The sequence below is a fragment of the Podarcis melisellensis genome, assembly GCF_964234715.1.
Source record: "Podarcis melisellensis genome assembly, chromosome: 1".
Taxonomy (NCBI): domain Eukaryota; kingdom Metazoa; phylum Chordata; class Lepidosauria; order Squamata; family Lacertidae; genus Podarcis; species Podarcis melisellensis.
The window spans coordinates 24076952-24096380 of record NC_138528.1 but is presented as its reverse complement, the minus strand read 5'-3'; the positions used below and the strand labels follow the sequence as shown (position 1 = coordinate 24096380).

At 44.5% G+C, this 19429-nt stretch overlaps 2 protein-coding genes across 3 annotated transcripts in view; both read right to left on the bottom strand.

Moving 5' to 3' along the window:
• Positions 1-3868, bottom strand: part of LOC309377321 (uncharacterized protein) — a gene marked incomplete at its 3' end in the record, with an annotated part of 34271 nt that extends 30403 nt beyond the window's left edge. Inside the window, exon 1 of the mRNA XM_081924397.1 lies at positions 3854-3868. The remainder of the gene's footprint in view (positions 1-3853) is intronic.
• Positions 1-19429, bottom strand: part of KCNK10 (potassium two pore domain channel subfamily K member 10) — an 89498-nt gene that overhangs the window by 56735 nt on the left and 13334 nt on the right. For both annotated transcript variants that reach the window (XM_081912306.1, XM_081912305.1), the window contains one exon: positions 5227-5564. In XM_081912306.1, coding sequence (XP_081768432.1) covers positions 5227-5564 — 338 coding nt within the window. The remainder of the gene's footprint in view (positions 1-5226; positions 5565-19429) is intronic.

Below are 19429 nucleotides of genomic sequence, written 5' to 3'. Positions count from 1 at the left end.
TGGGGGGTTTTCTGTATGGAAAATTTCCAGTCTCTTTGCATATTTCTTTGGGTTCTCTCTCACTTACATTTGTGGAACAGAAATGTACTCTGTTTTGGTAGGCTTGAGAAATAATAATAATAATAATAATAATAATAATTTATTTCTACCCCACCCATCTGGCTGGGTTTCCCCAGCCACGCTGGGCGGCTTCCAACAGAAGATTAAAAGTACATTACATCAGTCATTAAAAACTTCCCTAAACAGGGCTGCCTTCATATGTCTTCTAAATGTCATAAAGTTGCTTATTTCTTTGACATCTGATGGGAGGGCGTTCCACAGGGCGGGCGCCACCACTGAGAAGGCCCTCTGCCTGGTTCCCTGTAACTTCGCTTCTCGCAGTGAGGGAACCGCCAGGAGGACCTCGGCACTAGACCTCAGTGTCTGGGTTGAACGATGGGGGTGAAGACTCTCCTTCAGATATACAGGACCAAAACCCAATTTTATGTTCCATAGCTCAGTGGTGAACCTTCTGCCTTGCAAGCAGAAGGTCCCAGTTTCAATCCCAACTGGCATCTCCAGGCAGAGATGGGACAGACTCCTGCCTGACATACGGGAGAGCCTCTGCCAGTCAGTGTACACAATGCTGAGATTGATGGACCAATGTTCTGACTTGTTGTAAGGTAGCACCCTTTGTTCCTATGTTCAGGGCTGTGCAAAGCTAGTTAGTAGGCCCAGGCCAGTTGGGAAATGTAGGCCCCATTTCAATAATATTTACCAAAAGGAACCCCTTTTGCTTCAACCAGGAGGACTCAGAGTAGCCCCCTCAAAATTGTAGGCCCATGCCAATTGACCCACCTGGCCCCTGCCTACATTTTGGCCTGCCTACATCCCTATGCCACATGTATCTATTTAATAAGCTATACTGTGCTTTTCAAAAGCCACAGGAATAACAAGAGCAATAATGACGTCAAGTCCCATCCCGCAGCAGCAACAGAGCACAGCAGATTACCCTAACCAACAGCACCACAAAGTATCTAGTTAAAATGGAAAAGCAGAGCCAGTGCAATCACATTTTGGCCAAACTCCTGAAGGTGCAGAATATTAGTAGACGGTCTTCTACGCTGGGGGCCAAAATCCCAATCTCTTTTTTATAAAAAATGCGTCCCCTCATGTCTCTTGAAACTTCCCCATTCACGATTCTCACTGGACCAGTCCTGGTCTCTCAGCCTAACCTCTCTCCTAGGGTTGTTGTAAGGATAAAATGGGGAAGAAGAGAGCCCTGTGTGCTACCTTGAGCTCCTTGGAGGAAAGGTGGGATAAAAAAATTAATAAATAAGTGCATAGTGGGGCCTACCTTACCTCAAAGTTTATTTTATTTGTACAAAGGTGTCTTACAATTAAAAGAGCTAAAGTTCCCAGAGTGTTGTAACAATCCCCCTTCACGGGGTTTTTTGGGAATTGTAGTCCTGTGAGGGGAATTGGGGAATAACTTGGTATTGGTATGTATTGGCGGGGTTCCCCCTACTGGTGGTTTATCCTTACCGGACTCCGTGAGCAACGGGCAGGAGTCAGATATAGTCGGGTCCATTCAATGCCTAAGCCAATACTGCTCACATTCTGTAATCAATCAATAAAGTTGTGGCCAAATTTTGCCCAATAACGTTAACGTAATATCTGTGTCCTCGTGTGTGTTATTCTTCAATGAGGGGGTGGTTTTGAGGTCTCAACACGCAACTACAGCTCCCATAATTTTTTGTGAGGGGGGAAACCATAGTGCTTTAAATGTATGGTGTGAATGTAGCCTGAGCCAGAGATCATAGTCCACATGCTAGTAGGGAGAAGTAAAACGAACATAATCTGCTTATGCAGGATAAAGCATGCATCCTGCAACATGTGAAAGAGGTCCGTGAATTTCCAAAATCTTCATTTTCTTTGAAATTCAACTAAAAACCCCTCTAATTTCTAATTAACAAGTCCTTGTTTTGATCAAGCACACTATCAAGAATACTTCTTTCATACAACTATACAGGACTAATGAGCAGTCCTGCAGCCAGTTCCTTGATGTTTGTAAAAAGAAATATCGCTATGAATGAAAGCGCCACATTAAAAGCAACAATACCAAGTCCTTTGGTTTTCCCCCCACATAACACAAACAGCATGAGCAGCAACAGAGCCTCCTCCCACCCCCCACCTGCCCCACGTTTACTGACGGGAAAGAAAACCCATTAAACTGCACAGACAAGAATCAGGTCTCCAAGGCCACTCATATACTCTGGACCCCTGCTTAGTTTGACAAAGAAAGGCTCTGGAAATAAAGTCACCTTTCAACTGAGACCCGCAGCAAGATGAAATCTATTTCATACAGACCAACACACAGCTGTCGGGTGATAACAGTTTGTGATCGCTACCCCATGCATTGAATTCAGATGGAGGGATTAGGCTGGAAGCCTCCACCTATTATCATTGGTTGGTCTCTGTGTGGGGTTTTTAAATCCCTATTTGAAGTCACCTTAAAGGCTGACTTCTGATGCAAGAATGTATGCTGTTTCTGGATCCTTGCAAATGAAGTCACATACAAAGTTGATAGGACAGCTGCTCCAAAGCTCATATATGGCAGAAGTGTGTTTTTTTGCTTGGGATTTTATTAATAGCTGGCCATCCTGTCAACCCATTTCCTGCTCTCTTTGGCTTCAAACCTGCCAGCTTGCAAGACAGCCAACATGTACTGCCAAGAGGTTTATTGGTTTAAGTACAACTTCACACTTTATTGGTGTTGCGCTTTAATCTGTCCGCTTGCCAGTTCTAGCATGCTCTTCCTCAGCCAAGTGGATCTGGCTATGGATGCTCAGCCGATCAGCTGTTCAGCTGCTGTCTCCAACAACCTGCCCCACCTTTGCTGGCTTGCAAAACATCTGGCTGAGGGGTCCCTTTCCTTCCTAACCCATTAACATTCTTCCTTAACCGTGAGTAGTCAGAGACCACGGAGGCGGTGCTAAATTCCTCCTACTAATAAAAACAGAGTCAAAACTGGATGTCATTGTTGTCCATGTTCATATGCTGGCCTTCCTCCCAAACACGCAAACAACAAAACGGCTAAAAGCAATGTCAATACAGATGCAAACTAGGCAAGATCTCTGCATAAAAGGCTTATTGGAAGAGGAAGGTCTTCAGTAGACAAAAAAGACAGCAGAGACTAGTTCCTGTCTAAGGAATTCCAAAGTGTAGCTGCCCCAGCACTGGAGGCCATGTCTTTTGTATTTCTTCTTTCTAATCCCATGTGTTCCCTAAAGCAAGGATGGGCCTGTGGGTCATCAGTCTGGGGCCAGATGAAACCCATGGAGGACTCCTCTCCTTACCTCTTCCCCCCACACGTCACTTGGCATGAATATTCACTTGACATGAATAGAAGGGGAGGGCTGAAGCTGGGGAGGGAAAGGCAGTGGAAGCTGGTTCCTTAGGGCATCACCAACCTCATCCTGCTCCCAGCCAGCCCCTGGCTCCCTTCTTACTTACAACCAGTCCAGAAGGTACCACAGCCTGTAAGCTTCCTTCTCCTTGGTCTTACTGTTGCCTTTTAGATTCAGGTAGGTAGCTGTGTTGGTCTGATGCAGTCTATACACACACACACACAAACACACACACACACACACATACAGTGGTACCTCGGGTTAAGTACTTAATTCGTTCCGTAGGTCCGTACTTAACCTGAAACTGTTCTTAACCTGCTAATGGGACCTCCCGCTGCCGCTGCTCCTGCCGCTCATCCTGAAGCAAAGTTCTTAACCCGAGGTACTATTTCTGGGTTAGCGGAGTCTGTAACCTGAAGCGTATGTAACCTGAAGTACACACACACACACATATATATACACACATATATATGCTTTCGTAGATTTTCACGGGTACAGGAATGCAGGTTTTGGTGTCCTCGGGTGTCTTCCCGTGTAAAAGTTGGGGTGTCTAGGCGACGTTTCGACGAGGTCTCACTCGTCATCTTCAGGCTGGTGCTTTCGGCTTCTTGTTACTGGAACAGAGCAGGATCTCAGTGTTTGAGTTCCTATAAATACTGTTGAGGGGGTGTGGTGTATAGCCTCCAATGTTCTGGGCAGAGAGGAAGTTCCCAGGCTAGTGTGCCTTTTCTTCTTTTGTTCCTTAATTACTTGAGGGATATCTTGAGTGATTTCTTGAGTGATATCCTGAGTACCACTTAGGTGGGTCATTAGTAAGTGGTACTCAGGATATCACTCAAGAAATCACTCAAGATATCCCTCAAGTAATTAAGGAACAAAAGAAGAAAAGGCACACTAGCCTGGGAACTTCCTCTCTGCCCAGAACATTGGAGGCTATACACCACACCCCCTCAACAGTATTTATAGGAACTCAAACACTGAGATCCTGCTCTGTTCCAGTAACAAGAAGCCGAAAGCACCAGCCTGAAGATGACGAGTGAGACCTCGTCGAAACGTCGCCTAGACACCCCAACTTTTACACGGGAAGACACCCGAGGACACCAAAACCTGCACACATATATATCTATACACACAGAGAGAGTCATACCTCGGGTTACAGATGCTTCAGGTTGCGTTTTTTCAGGTTGCGGACCACCAAAACCCAGAAGTACCGGAATGGGTTACTTCCAGGCTACAGCATTTGCGCATGCACAGAAGCGCCGAATCGCAACCCACGCATGTGCAGAAGCAGCACTGCGGGTTGTGAACGTGCCTCCCGCACAGATCGTGTCCACTGTGTGTGTGTGTGTGTGTGTGTGTGTGTGTTGTCCAGTAGCACCTTAGAAACCAACTAAGTTTGTTTTTGGTATAAGCTTTCGTGTGCATGCACACTTCTTCAGATACATTTTAGGAAACATTTTAGGAAACAGTGGCTGGGATCCAAGGTATCCACAGCAGCCCTTTCAGGTCACCAGGAAAACCACTCCAGAACTTGTGCAAAAAGATGCTTTCGGATCACGCCTCAAGTAAAACCACACTCTGAGCATGGCGCATTCTCATTAACGATAATTTTAACAAGCCACAGTTTTCAGCTTCAGGCATGACAGAAAGCCGCACTTCACTTAAAACCAAAGGCAGGTGCTTTTGATTTCATTCCCATGGTCTTAAAACTGAAGAAAATGAGGAGGAGCAACCAAGCCTGATGCTTACATAGCAGCAAACCATCATTTCCCACAGCTTCAACTCTAGACCGCAGTGTCACTGAGTTTCATTAGTATGTCCCTTCTAGTTTTCTCACCTTAATCAATTCCTCCAACTCCTGTTGAGATACGCATTTGTTCTCCAGAAGGAAATCTGCCTTGTCGTTGGCTGTTCTGTCCTTCTGCCTGCTTTCTTCCGGCTGCTCCAGGGCACGAAACACAAGCCCCCCGGTGACCAGGTAGGCCACAACCACAAAGAAGATGGCCACCACCGTTTTCCACTTCATGACCGTCTGCAAACCCTGTGATGGGGCTTCCATGCTGGCGATCACAGTTGTCCGGGGGGAGGAAATAGAGAGTCGTGGCCCCGGATTGTGTGCCTTGGTTTTATTGCTCTCAGGTTCACACGCCAAGGGAACAGCTGCTGGAACAGTCACTAAAACAAAACAAAAAAAAGCAAATGAGGTTAAAATCTCTGCTTAATAACAAGAGTTTTGGTTTTCTTTTAGATTTACAGTTCTGAGGCCCTCCTGACTGCATTGAGACCTATCAAAAATTCAGCTGGCTCGGATTCAGAGGGGACCCTATTCTGTTGCAGCCCCCACTCTATGGATTCAGCTCCCTATGGAGATCAGGCAAGCACCAACAATGGGATATTTTCACAGATTTAAAGATCTTTCTGTTTACCTTGGAATTTCCTTGCTGTTGATAATGATAAATCTGCTGCAGTTGCTGGAATTTTGTGTTCTGGCCTGGATGTTTTCATTGTTGATATTTATTTTAATGGCTTTTATGCCTACAGTGAACCATTTTGGGGATTCATAAATGAAAAGTGCTATATACGTTTCTTAAACAAGCAAATAAATAAAATTATTATAACCAGGATATCGTGCAGCCTGAAACAAAGAAGCAAATGACACCACTGTCCCCCACAACAAAATCAAGGCACCAAGCACTTATCCAATATTAGTCCTATTCAAAGCAGACCCATTAAAATTAATGAACATTACTAATTTGGCTCCATTAGTTTGAATGGGTTGCTTACAATCTATAATACCTCAAACTGGTCAAGCCATTCTGGTACCTGAAGCAGAAAATCCCACGAGCATATCTCCTGCTCCCTGGCACAAAGAATACACTAATGATTTTTTCATGTATAAGACGCCCCCAAGTATAAGATGCCCCCTATTTTGGGGATTCCAAATTAAGAAATCACCCCTCAGCACTACCCATGTATAAGACGAGCCCCAATTTTAAACCTAATTTTTTTGTTAAAAAACCTAGTCTTAATCTAGAGGGAAAATATGGTAGTTTATTTGTTTATGTGTGTGTATTTGGGAGCATTTATACCCTGCCTACTAACTGAAGTCCATAAATAATAACTTGCTGTCTTTTCATGACAACCAAAATCAGCTGCCTGAGGTGACTGCCTCACTCTGCCTAATTATAGGGCCAGCCCATACTTGTTCGTTAAGTGTATGGATGAAAACCCTATAACAATGATCCTAGACTTTTGCCTAGTAACTGCTGTTTTTAAAAGTGGAAATTGGCATGAATTTTTATTATGCTTTTTATGCTTTTTATGAGCTTAAGACGACTTGCTGTTCTATATTCCTACAACACCAGATCTTGTTATCAAGCATTCCCATCCCTTTCTGTCCACTTGACACACATGGAGCTATCCAAAGTGCTGAACTGCAATCTAGACCTTGCCCTTCCCTTGCTGTGATTGCCTAAACTGGGACTCTGATCTTAGATCACGACTCCGCTACTGATGAGGCCGTCCCTCAAATCAGAACATAGCAGCATAAGTTTTTCAAGGTTCATTTCATCAGATGTACAAAGCGTTGTTCCAAGTTAGCAGGCAAATACATGCACATGGCAAGGGGTTGGGGGTCACAAGAAACAAAGTCAGAGGGAAATGAAATGCTAAGAAACAAACAAAAAAAATGCCCTGTGACTAATATGATCAGGTTTAAGGCTGCAATCCTGTACACACGTACCTAAGAGTAAGCCCAATTGAACTAAATGAGACTTACTTCTGAGTAGACAAGTATGAGAATGCAGTGTGCTATTACAGTGACTGTTCACAAGTGTTAACAGGGGTCAGCAAACTTTTTCAGCAGGGGGCCAGTCCACTGTCCCTCAGACCCCTCAGGGGGCCGGACTATATTTTTTGGGGGGGAATGAATGAATTCCTATGCCCCACAAATAACCCAGAGATGCATTTCAAATAAAAGCACACATTCAAGTCATGTATAAACACCAGGCAGGCCCCACAAATAACCCAGAGATGCATTTTAAATAAAAGGACACATTCTACTCATGTAAAAACACACTGATTCCCGGACCGTCCGCAGGCCGGATTGAAAAGGTGATTGGGCCGGATCCGGCCCCCGGGCCTTAGTTTGCCTACCCATGGTTAACAATAACACAAACATCCTAGCATTAGCAAGCTCAATTATACAGGTAGATGGTTAAAATAAGGGTCAGACTGCAAGTAACTTTTATAAAGGGGGAAACTGGACTGGAAAAGTGGCACGCTGAACTGTTTCCTCTTTAAAATCCCACCACATACACCAAGGAAATCAGCCCTGCTTGGAAGGTGGTAGGGATATAGATACCATGAGTCACATTGTCTTTCACACAGATTATGAGATTATTAACTCATTAACATTTAGCAGAATAATGATGCAGAGGGCCAGGAGGGCCATAATAAGGTTACTATCAGAGGCTTGGAACACGAGTCTGTGATCTGGGGCCAAAACTTCCTAAGCAACTCTTATTCCACCCTTGTAGTTTAATGGCGGGAAGTGAGGGAGCAGTGAATTAGTTCAAGTATCTGTCATAAATGCACTAAGTGGCCTCAGGCAAGCAGCTATTCTCTCAACCCTCAAAGCTAAAATACTTACCTACCTTGCAGAAGTGTTATAAGAATTGCTGTGATAACACATGCAAAAGGCTTTCTGTATTTGTATTAATATTTTAACAAAGTTTTCGTCAGAGTAGAGCCATTGAACTTAATGGCTCTAACTTAGTCAGGTTCATTCATTTCAATGAGGCTACTATGAAGAAGACATAGTTGAATTACACCTGTTATTATTATTTCTCAATCGGTAAGTGAGAGAGCTAAATAATTACTCAGTTTAGATATATAAAGCCTAGCATCCTGCAAATGTTACCTCTGCCTATTTTTCTGATTTTCAAAACAATTCATAAAGATGTATAGGGTGTTCAAAAGGTAACTCTACACCTATGGACATTTACGTACAGTATAGTGTAGAGTGACTTTTTGAACACCCTGTACACATAGGATCATGCAACAGGAATGAAGGATACAGAATCAATCTCTTGGTGAACAGGAGTGGTGCCATTCACTTCAATGGGAGATGGGTTGCATCAAGAACACTCACAGGTGTTTCTCATTCACATCAGTATGTCAGGATCGAGGCGCCAACCTGAAGTCATTAGTAACTGTGTTTGATCATTTATAAATTGCGCAGTCTCCAGAAGGATCATATTATTTCAAGACTTTGAGAGAAATGGTGTCAGAAGTCAAAGGTTAATCTGCACATGTTAGACAATGTTTCCGATAAATGGTGTATTAGAATTCCCTGAAGTGTGACATCATCTTTCAAAGAACCTGCCTTAATGCCTCCCAGGAAAGCAAAGGGGTTATTTTTGCCTTTTTCCTTTGCATCTTATAAAAGAAGCAGTGTGGTCAGGTATTCTATTTATACAGTTCTGTCTCCTTTAAAAATAAATTCCCATTCACCTCAAGTTTGGGTGAACTATCACAACAAATATTGTATGTTATGTGCCCTAGCCCAACAGTACCCAGGGTAGTGTTTTTGGACTACACGTTTCATCAGCCCCAGCCAGATTGGTCAGAGATTATAGGGGTTATAGTCTAAAACTTTTGGAGGACATCATCATGTCAGCTCCTCATTGCCCTATGCGCCTTCTAACCAAGCACATTTTATTGTCAAAACTCTAGGATGTGTGGGGTGGGTGTAGTGGTTAGAGTGCTGTAGAAAATCCAGGAGACCAGAGTTCAAATCCTCACTTAGCCATGAAGCTCACAGGGTGACCTTGAGCCAGTCACAGTCTCACAGCTCAACCTACCTCACAAGGTTGTTTTGAGGATAAAATGAAGGGGGGGAGGACTGTGTGCAACACTTCGTGCTCCTACAAGAAAAAGTGGGGTATAAATGCAGTACTTAAAGATATCAATCACCAGGTTTATAGGTGGAAAGATCCTGAAAACTTTTCAATGTACAATAAATAATGCAAAATGCAGTCCATTCACAAAGGCTGTTAAACTCTGAAAAATGATTAAAAGCGTCAATAAATTTACTAAGCTATTCCCATAACCTGATCCTAATAGCAATCTACTTCACTGGCATTTGATAATTTTGGGTACAATCTAGCTACCAGCATCAGCAAAAAATGACATTTTGAGCACTACACCTACACTGACGCTAGCGAGAGTTTTAAATATGCACACACCATTTTTAGTCGGCTCTAGTCAAAGTGTGGGCCTAAATAGTGAATAGAATAGCTGAACAAATTGGAGGAGGGATTGTCCTGGGGCTTGTGAGGCTGCAGCAACGCCTCTTTTCCCTTAAAATATAATTCTTTCTTTTGAACTTTCTTTTGAATCCTTACCCTAGAGCCTCAGCTGCATGGGGCTACTGGCTGCCGTGCTTTGCTTTGGCTGCACATACAGCAACTTGGACCCAGGAGTGATGATGACATTCCATAGCTTTGGGGAGGAACTGAACAGAAAAAAAACATGGCTGCCACCAGGAAAGTTAGGAAGCTGACCAAGTTGGACCCTCTAGCACAGAACTGTCTACACCAGGCATGGCCAAACTTGGCCCTCCAGCTGTTTGGGGACTACAAATCCCATCATCCCTGGCTAACAGGACCAGTGGTCAGGGATGATGGGAATTGTAGTCCCAAAGCATCTAGAGCGCCAAGTTTGGCTATGCCTGGTCTACACTGAGCAAAAGTGGCTTTCCAGGGTTTCAGGTTGGGTTCTCTCTCAGCCCCAACTAGATCAGTGTCAGAAACTCAGTTATATAAGTTAGGTGCCAACTGGCTCCTTAAACGAAGGTTACAGTCGCCAAAATGGAATGTCTAGTTGTCAATTTGGGGCAAGACGGCTCTAATGCCTTATTTTTCAAACGATGGACTGACTGTGATTGATTCTTAGTTAAACATCTGGCTAGTTCAGATGACAACCCTGAGCTAGGTTAAGAGCTTTGAGAACTTAAAGAAGAAGAGTCACTTGATCCAGGGACAGTCCACATATATATATATTGGCCTATTCTGACCTCTTTTTCTTAACGGTGACTGCATTCTGATTGTACAGATAAAATATAACTGATAGAATTCTACAGAATGGAGTATCAGTGTGTGAAACCAGTCCAGATCCAATGATCCCCAGGCTCACACCTCTGGATGGTGGCGATGTCACGTGCCAGCCTGGCGCCCAGGCATCTTCACCTGGTCGCAAGTGGTTGAAAGCCAGGTGCAAAATGCACCTGGCTAATTTCAAACACTGCTAGAGATACTAGAGATTGAACCTGCATGCATGCCAAGCGGATGGGCTACAATGGCCCTTCCTACATCCACCAGCCGAAGCCAATTCCTCATCCCTGCATCAAAACATCTGAAAAGGGCTACCACAAATAGTATGCCTGCTTCCAACCTTACATTCAAACTCTGAAATAAACCTGGCTTTCAACCACTTGCGACCAGGTGAAGATGCCTGGGCGCCAGGCTGGCATGTGACATTTCCACCATCCAGAGGTGCGTGCCTGGGGATCATTGGATCATTGGATCTGGACTGGTTTCACACACTGATACTCCATTCTGTCTAGAGCCTGACTTCTTCAAGAGGCATCTTCAGAGTCTGCTTTCCCTAGCACGACACGTTTTCTTGTGCCTGTTTGTTAACTTGTCACGAAAGAGGTTTTAATCTCTCTCATTAAAAGCAATGACAAATCTCAGTTTATGCAACATGCACATTAAATTGGCAGATCCTTGTGCCTCAGAGGGGACTTGCCAGTGTTGTGACACAGCCCTTTCCCCCGCGAGATGGTGCCATTTGGGAAAGGTATGTTCCTGTTTGTTTGGAGAGGGCACGGTATAGAAACATTAAGGAACCATTAACAAGCAGCCTTAAATGTCAGCATTTGCTTCTTTATACGTCTAGCTCATTCTAGTTTTAATATTTACGAATGGATTCTCAGCACAAAGTCACCCAAGGCGATGAATAATAAAGAAGGTAAAATAATGCAGTCATAAAAGCAATCACATTTAAAAATGTACTTCACACACGCATACAAGATGGTACTAAAGACACTACCACAGAAACTGCAATGTCTGCATCAATTAAAGACCACTAAATGCTGGAGTCAGTGAATGGTCAGAGAGCATCTGAAAGCTACACCATTATGGAAGATAAGCAGTTCTGGATCTGTGGATTAGCAACATTTGGAAACTTCATATAAGGATAAGATGTTGGGTAAAGGTAAAGGTAAAGGGACCCCTGACCATTAGGTCCAGTCGTGGCCGACTCTGGGGCTGCAGCGCTCATCTCGCTTTATTGGCCAAGGGAGCTGGTGTACAGCTTCTGGATCATGTGGCCATGCTGACTAAGCCGCTTCTGGCGAACCAGAGCAGCACACGGAAATGCCATTTACCTTCCCGCCGGAGCGGTACCTATTTATCTACTTGCACTTTGACGTGCTTTCAAACTGCTAGGTTGGCAGGAGCAGGGACCAAGCAACGGGAGCTCACCCCGTCATGGGGATTCGAACCGCCAACCTTCCAATTGGCAAGTCCTAGGCTCTGTGGTTTAACCCACAGCGCCACCCGCGTCCTTATGTTGGGTAGTGACCAACTAATGTGTCCTGTCAGCACACGCATTTAAACATTTGCAAAGGAAGTTTCTCCTCCTCTCCTCCCTGCACATGCCCCCTAAATCTGTACAAGAGGTTCTCCCAACATGCCAGAGCAGATTTGGGGAAGGCGCAGGGGGAGGAGAGTGAAGGAAAGTTAAGCTGTGCTAGCATAATTCCTTTCACTGGTGGTATGTGTTGGCTGGATACATAATAAATATTATTTCAAAATCCCGAATTCTAGTAGTATAAGCTAGTGGCACAACTGCAACTTCCATGCCCACATGCAGAAATCACTTTACACCAGGAATCGAGAACTTGTCATCCTCCAGACATTGCGGGACTCCAGCTCCCATCAGCCCCAGGCAGATTGGCTAATGGTCCTGAAAGAGGAGAGCTGTATTCCAGCAACATCTGGAGAGTCAAAGGTTCCCCATCCCTGGTTTACACCACAGTCCTCTTCAAGAGTTACAAGCAGCAACATTTGTAGAAAGGGGCTCTAGGGCTGTACCAAAAGAATAAGTCTTCACTTCATTCTATCATTCAAATAAGTAGGGGGTGCATGTAAGCTGAATAACACCTTACTACTTCATCCAAGGAAGGGGGAGATCATTTACTGTAATGTTGAATAATAAAAGCTGCATTTAATATCTTCAGCAGCAAAATAAGTTCAAAGATAGTCATACAATAATAGAATTATAGCGTTGGAAGGCTTTGCACACTTGTAGTATGCCCCACTAAATACAGTGGGACTTCTGAGCAGCAGACATCAGCAACCTTGCAAGCTATCTTTCCATTATCTGTGGGCTGTGGTGATTTCATAGGAATATAAATGTTTACATATTAAGATGATATACCTCTGACAAGTTAACAGCTATATTATGAAAATTGGGCACTAAAAATGTATCCGTTACGTATTATCTGAGGGGAACGGGTGAGAGGTGTCATACAATTGGAAGAGGACCAGATGGCCCAAATGTCAGTCCAGCTCTAATTCAATTTCTGCCATCCTTTTAGGTACCTAATTTAATCTGAAGGTGACGTGAACTCCAGTTTTAACCTTCCATAGGAGCAGCTCCTAACAAGACCTAACCTCTTCCAAATTTCCTTTGTTATGAGTCTACAATTATGCATCAGTGCAGAGCTGTGGTAACCCACACTCTGCCTGCTGCTTTCATCCTACTCACCAGATGAGGCATGCAAAATATATCCAGGAATTCTTTTCTTTGAAATGCTCAGTTGTTGATAGAGAAGAAAAAGGTGGTTGGCTACATTAATAAACACCGAAAGGTACTAATCTATAGAAATCTTTACTGTCAGTCAGTTAGGGCTAGCTACTTGCTCTTCAATTCACAGGGCATGGAATGACAACATGCAGGGCAATGCACATTTCTTTTCTTTTCTTGCTCAATTTGCTTTATGTTGACAAATTGAACCTGCCGTACGCCACTTCAACAGCGGCTTCCATAGGCGTGATCTGCAGTTGTGAAACAGGATTCAGCAGAATTGTTCCTCATTAACCTAGCATAATCTCTCCGGGGGAAAGAAAGAATAGGAGCAGAATAGCCATGTGAATTGCTCCCCTGCTTAGTCAGCAGTAGCCAACACAATGCTTTCCAGATATTGTAGGACCACAAGTGCCAGGAGTCCCGGCCACCATGGTCAGTGGTCAGGGCGGATAGGAGTTGGCTACCCTTGCCCTTAGTCAACAGCTGGGACTGCCAGGGTAAAAAAAACAGGAGCTCCTGCCTCTGTGCATAGCTGCCATGTGTGGTGAATATAAAGGGATCAAGTTGGAGCATCATTGTTGATGAGGGGTAGCTCTTAGCTTGTTTTCAGGCTCTGCCCCACTGAACTCCATGCTCTCAACTCCTGGCTCTAACCTCACAGCTGCCTATGGCTCAGATCTGACAGTTTTTAAAAAAGGCAATTAATTACTCAAAAGAGTGGGTTCCCCTCTGTTCCCCCCATCACACACACACACACACACCTTTCAACTTTAATAATAATAATAGTAATAATAGTGGTAATAATAATAATTTATACCCCGCCCATCTGGCTGGGTTACCCCAGCCACTCTGGGCGGCTTCCAACAGAATATTAAAATACAATAGTCTATTAAACATTAAAAGCTTCCCTAAACAGGGCTGCCTAAAGATGTCTCCTAAAAGTATGGTAGTTGTTTTTCTCTTTGACAACTGGTGGGAGGGCGTTCCACAGAGTGGGTGCTACTACCGAGAAGGCCCTCTGCCTGGTTCCCTGTAACTTGGCTTCTTGCGGTGAGGGAACCACCAGAAGTCCCTTGGCACTGGACCTCAGTGTCCGGGCAGAATGATGGGGTGGAGACGCTCCAGAGTCAAGAATTTCTCCAGAGTCACGAATTGACTTCTCCAGAGTCAAGAATTTCTCACAAGGAGCCTAAATTTAGGGGTTGTGATCAATGTATCTCAGGCATCCCCAAACTTGGCCCTCCAGATGTTTTGGGACTACAATTCCCATCATCCCTGACCACTCGTCCTGTTAGCTAGGGATGGTGGGAGTTGTAGTCCCAAAACATCTGGAGGGCCGAGTTTGGGTGCCTGATGTATCTTATGCACACTGGAACAAAGCAGTATGACTTTTGTGAATACCCATTGAAGAAACTACAGGCTTGACCATAGCCTATGGTTTGCTGTCTTCTGGCCCAAGTTGTGCTCTGTGCCAGCCTTTGCTAACCTGGTGCCCTCCAGTTTTGTTTTGTTTTTGGACCACAAAAACTGGGGCTGATGGGAGTTGTAGTCCAAAATCCCTGGAGAGCACCAGGTTGGTGGAGGCTATTCTATGCAGGGCCTCCCTGACAGACTCAGTCATAAAGAGGAAGCCAATGCCAGAACAGTAATGCCCATCCATGCCAACAGATGCTACCTCCCAGGGGAAATTCATACGAGCCCAGTGGCATATTTATTGCTCACTGTTTTCCTGTAAATTGACACTGGGGCAACAGTGCCTGCTAGCATGGTGAACCCAAGAAGCAAGTAGAGTATTTTAGAGCATCTGAATAGGACCTTGCTGTTCTAAGAAGAAAAGAAAGAATGGCTTGCCAAACCAGAAGAGGCGTCCGCCAAAGGTCCAGGAATAGAAATTTATTCAAATGAACTGTGGAGATTAAGAAAGTGAGCAATGGCACACTCCAACAGAAAACAAAAAGACTGCTACCGTATTGCCTTCCTGCACAACCCTGATCCATAGTGAGCCCAAGGATCCTCTAGCCCAACCCCCTGTAATGCAGGAATCTAAACTAAAGTATCCATGACAGATGGCCATCCAGCCAACCTCTGCTTCAAAACACCCTAGGAAGGAGAATCCACAACCTTCCAAGGGAGATTGTTCCACTGTTGAACAGCTCTTACTGTTACTTACTGACTATGGCTACTCAGAAGTGCTACTGATTTCCATCAGGCTTACCCCAAGGTAAGTGGGGTTAGGATTGCAGTCTTCATCACTAAATCAACACAGCCCTTAAGTGTTTTGGCAAGGGCTTAACAGCCAGCTCTTTACAAGATAGATGCTAATGTTCTAGTCATGCTCTCTTACCTAGAAGCCATTCCCCCACGTTCCAGATTTCTGGAAGTTCCTTGTGGTTATTTATCGGTGAGATAAAGGTGCTTGATACAGAATCAAAGGTGCGCTTTCCTCTTTTTTAATCATTATTTCATACTTATCAGACTGAACCTTGACAGCTGATGACAGAACAAATCCCGGGAACAATTTCCTGCCTTTGGCGTAACTGCATTGCAGACTGAGCTATGGGGTGGGGAGGGGGGCCTTTATCTTCCACCATGGCAGAATTGCCATTATAGCAGTTGCAGAACACTGAAGAGAGGTTGTAAGAGAAACTGCTAAGGGAACAGCTGCATCCGTTTCCCTAAAGTGGATTCTCTAATGCAGTGCACAGAGTTGCTGACTTCAGCAACATTTCAGCAAGCTGCGGCAAACGCTGCTGGTGGTGTCGATGAATTTGGGGAGGGGGGGTGGAGCGGAAGCAGAGGCAAGCAGGCCAGAATAAAGGCATAAACTATGGTTGACATCAAATGCTGTTGACCAGCAACAGGGAGAAATTTTGCTTCTTTGAGGCGACACTGGAATTGCTTTTCACTTTGATGCAACTTCAAAAGCAGCCCCTGCCTTCAGCTTGTTGGGTGCCTGCTCTGCTCAGAGTACCACAACTCAAAGTCCTGGTGTTGACCTTTAAGGTCTGGGAAACCTTTTTCAGCCCAAGGGCCATGTTCCCTTGTAAGCAGCCTTCCGAAGGCTGCATCTCAGTGGTGCGTGGAGTCCAAGGCAAAAGTAGATGGAGTACAGTGGTACCTCAGGTTAAGTACTTAATTCGTACTGGAGGTCCATACTTAACCTGAAACTGTTCTTAACCTGAAGCACCACTTTAGCTAATGGGGTCTCCCGCTGTTGCCGTGCTGCCGGAACACGATTTCTGTTCTCAACCTGAAGCAAAGTTCTTAACCTGAAGCACTATTTCTGGGTTAGCGGAGTCTGTAACCTGAAGCGTATGTAACCTGAAGCGTATGTAACCCGAGGTACCACTGTACTGCATGCCATGGGCCAAGCTTCACCTGCTTAACAGCAGCCTGAAGGGGGAAGTGGGGTGACTCCACCTGCAACTGATCAGCCTGCGCAGAGGAGAAGGCACTGGTGAGAACCAGCTGGCTCTGGCCTTCTTCAACAGAGCTCTCAGCAGCAGTCAGATGCTAGAAACAACGCCTGTGGTCCCTGGCCCAACCTTGCTGCTTCCTGCTCTCCATCCAGACCATTGGCTCTGTGATCATCTGGATTCCCTGGCCTCTGGACTGTCTGACTTTGTATGCGAGTTCTGCTCTCAGGCGAGACTTCCTTGGAGACTCCTGCTTGCTCTGCAACAGCTCTTGGACGGGGCTAACACACTGCATTTGGCCAGTAGGATACATCTGAGCCACAGGAAGTCCAGGGTTTCTACACAGCTCACAGCCACCCGACTCTCTCTAACCTCTGTCCAAGCATGCAAGGAAGCATTATCAGAATATGGGGATACATTCCAGTCATGCAAAAGCACTTGAGGAGGATACAGAGAAGGATCAGTGAGGGGTGAGGCTTGGGGACAGGGCTGTGGCCTAGGGAGAGGTGTAGTCTGGATGCTGGGCTTTAGTCAGATCCCACAGAGCTTTTATTATAACCTTGATGCTTCATTCTTGTTATATATGGTGCTCAGGAGATCTTATGATGCCACATACCATGAGGAATGAAGCTTGGTTGTCATCCTAGAAGATCTTTTCCCCCCCCCAAAACAACCAAAAACCCTAACCACCCTGAAACTGTCACATTAAAGCAATTCTGAAGTGGCAATTGTCAGATATTACCAGCTAGAGTCTAATAATATCATTCCTGATAGTCTTTGAAAAATCAACATTGTTCTATTCCATCAACCTATAATTGGAATCCAAGTAATTAATAGCTCTTAGGCCGAAGCAACTCCTAATTAGTTTGGAATTTAGTATAAAGAGTAAATTTTAAAAGCCTCTAATTTGGTAGATGTTGTGTTCGCTGCTTTTGTAGAAAACAGTCGTCCAGACAATGAAATAAAGCAGGGAGACCACTCTTCACAGCCAATTGTATGACTGGTTCACAAGTGGGAAATTGGGCATTAAAAAGCATGTTTGATACGATGGGGTAAGAGCCAATTGTATGTTTAAATGCCATCAAATTGTTAATAGTCCTTTCAATTGATTATCATTAATACAGGCTAGTCTGGCTGGTGCTGAATAGAGTTGCAGTCCAACAAAATCTGAAGGGCATCAGTTTAGGGAAGGCTGACCCAGTTGATAAGGACCAGCTTGGATGCTACAGCAGCCTACCTGTCACATCAAGCATCTTCCATGAATCCGACACAGGCAAAAATGCAACACTGAGCTATGAAAGACAGTACGAACTTTCACTTGCCCCTACTGCAACCAAGGTCAGATTGCTCAGGGGTGGGAGTTTCACAAGTGCTCTGCAGTAATGAGAGCACTGAAACTACAGGAAGGAGTGCCAAGGCAAGCTTTTCAGCACTGAACAAATTCCCACGCAAAATCTCAGGGCTGAGATAAACATCACAGGCATGAGCAGCTGTCCTTTCTCCCTTCCCTTACGCTGCACCTCTTTCCTGATTGGACAAGTTCTGCAAGTCTTGAAAAGAACTACGACACCCTGGAGAGCACTCTGTGAAGACCTAAAACATTTTAGAGGGAATTGGGGGAGATTTCCTTTTAACCTTCAGGAAATGATATCTGCTGTCATTACATGAAGTTATTGTGCCTCTGATTTCTCTTGCACCACACCTCATTCCATGCATAGCTAAGGGCCAAATGGCACATCATGTTAAGTGCACTGTCACATTTAACTATAGTTTTAAGTTAGATCCTGTGTGCAGTAGTGATTAGAGTTTTAGACTAGGACCTGGGAGGCCATCACCATCTTCATCATTATATTTAATTAATTAATTTGTATACCACCCTTCATCCATTGATCTCAGGGCAATTTACAGCATAAAAAAACACAAGATAAAGAACGCAAAATACATAATAAAAACAATAACAGAAAAAAACCAATAACCCCACTCTCCTCCACCTGCTCCCACAAACACATTTAAAAGGGTGTTGGATGAAGCTCAGTGGGCCAGCAGCTCCCAGCCTAACCTAACAACAGGTTTGTTGTAGGGATTAAATGAGGAGTGACAGGAGAACCACCTTGAGAGAAAGGGATGGAAAATAAATTCAATAAATAAATAAATAAATAGCAATTGCTGCCTGGTTGGGACGGAGGCTGATCATGAATCAGGACTCTGGATCCTGAACAAGACTCCCAACTCTGCCCTGATTCCAAGAAAAATCACACACACATTAAATGTCTGCAATCAGTTCCTTTAACTCAACCTGTAGTTTGGAACCTAATCCTGTCTGTGGTCCAATCAACACCTGCAAGCTGCCAAACAGTGTTTAGACAAGGCTGATGAGCAATATAGATTTCTGTCTGCTTGTCTTTATACTTAGCTCCTTCCAAATCTTCTCATTTGTTGCCTTCCTTCATTATATCTTTCTTAAGACCATGAGGGCAGCCTCACTGGATCAAATCAACAGTCTATCAAACCCAGCAACCAGTTTCAAGCCAATCACATGCCTAGTATGGGAAACCCAAGTATAGGACACGAATACAGTTGCCCTCTCCTATTGTTGGTCTCAGGCAACTAGCCTTCACTGTCATGCTGCCATCATATCTTATCTTCTGTGAATTTGTCTAACTGCCTTGAAGAGCTCTTCATGGGACGCGGGTGGCGCTGTGGGCTAAACCACAGAGCCTAGGACTTGCCAATCAGAAGGTTGGC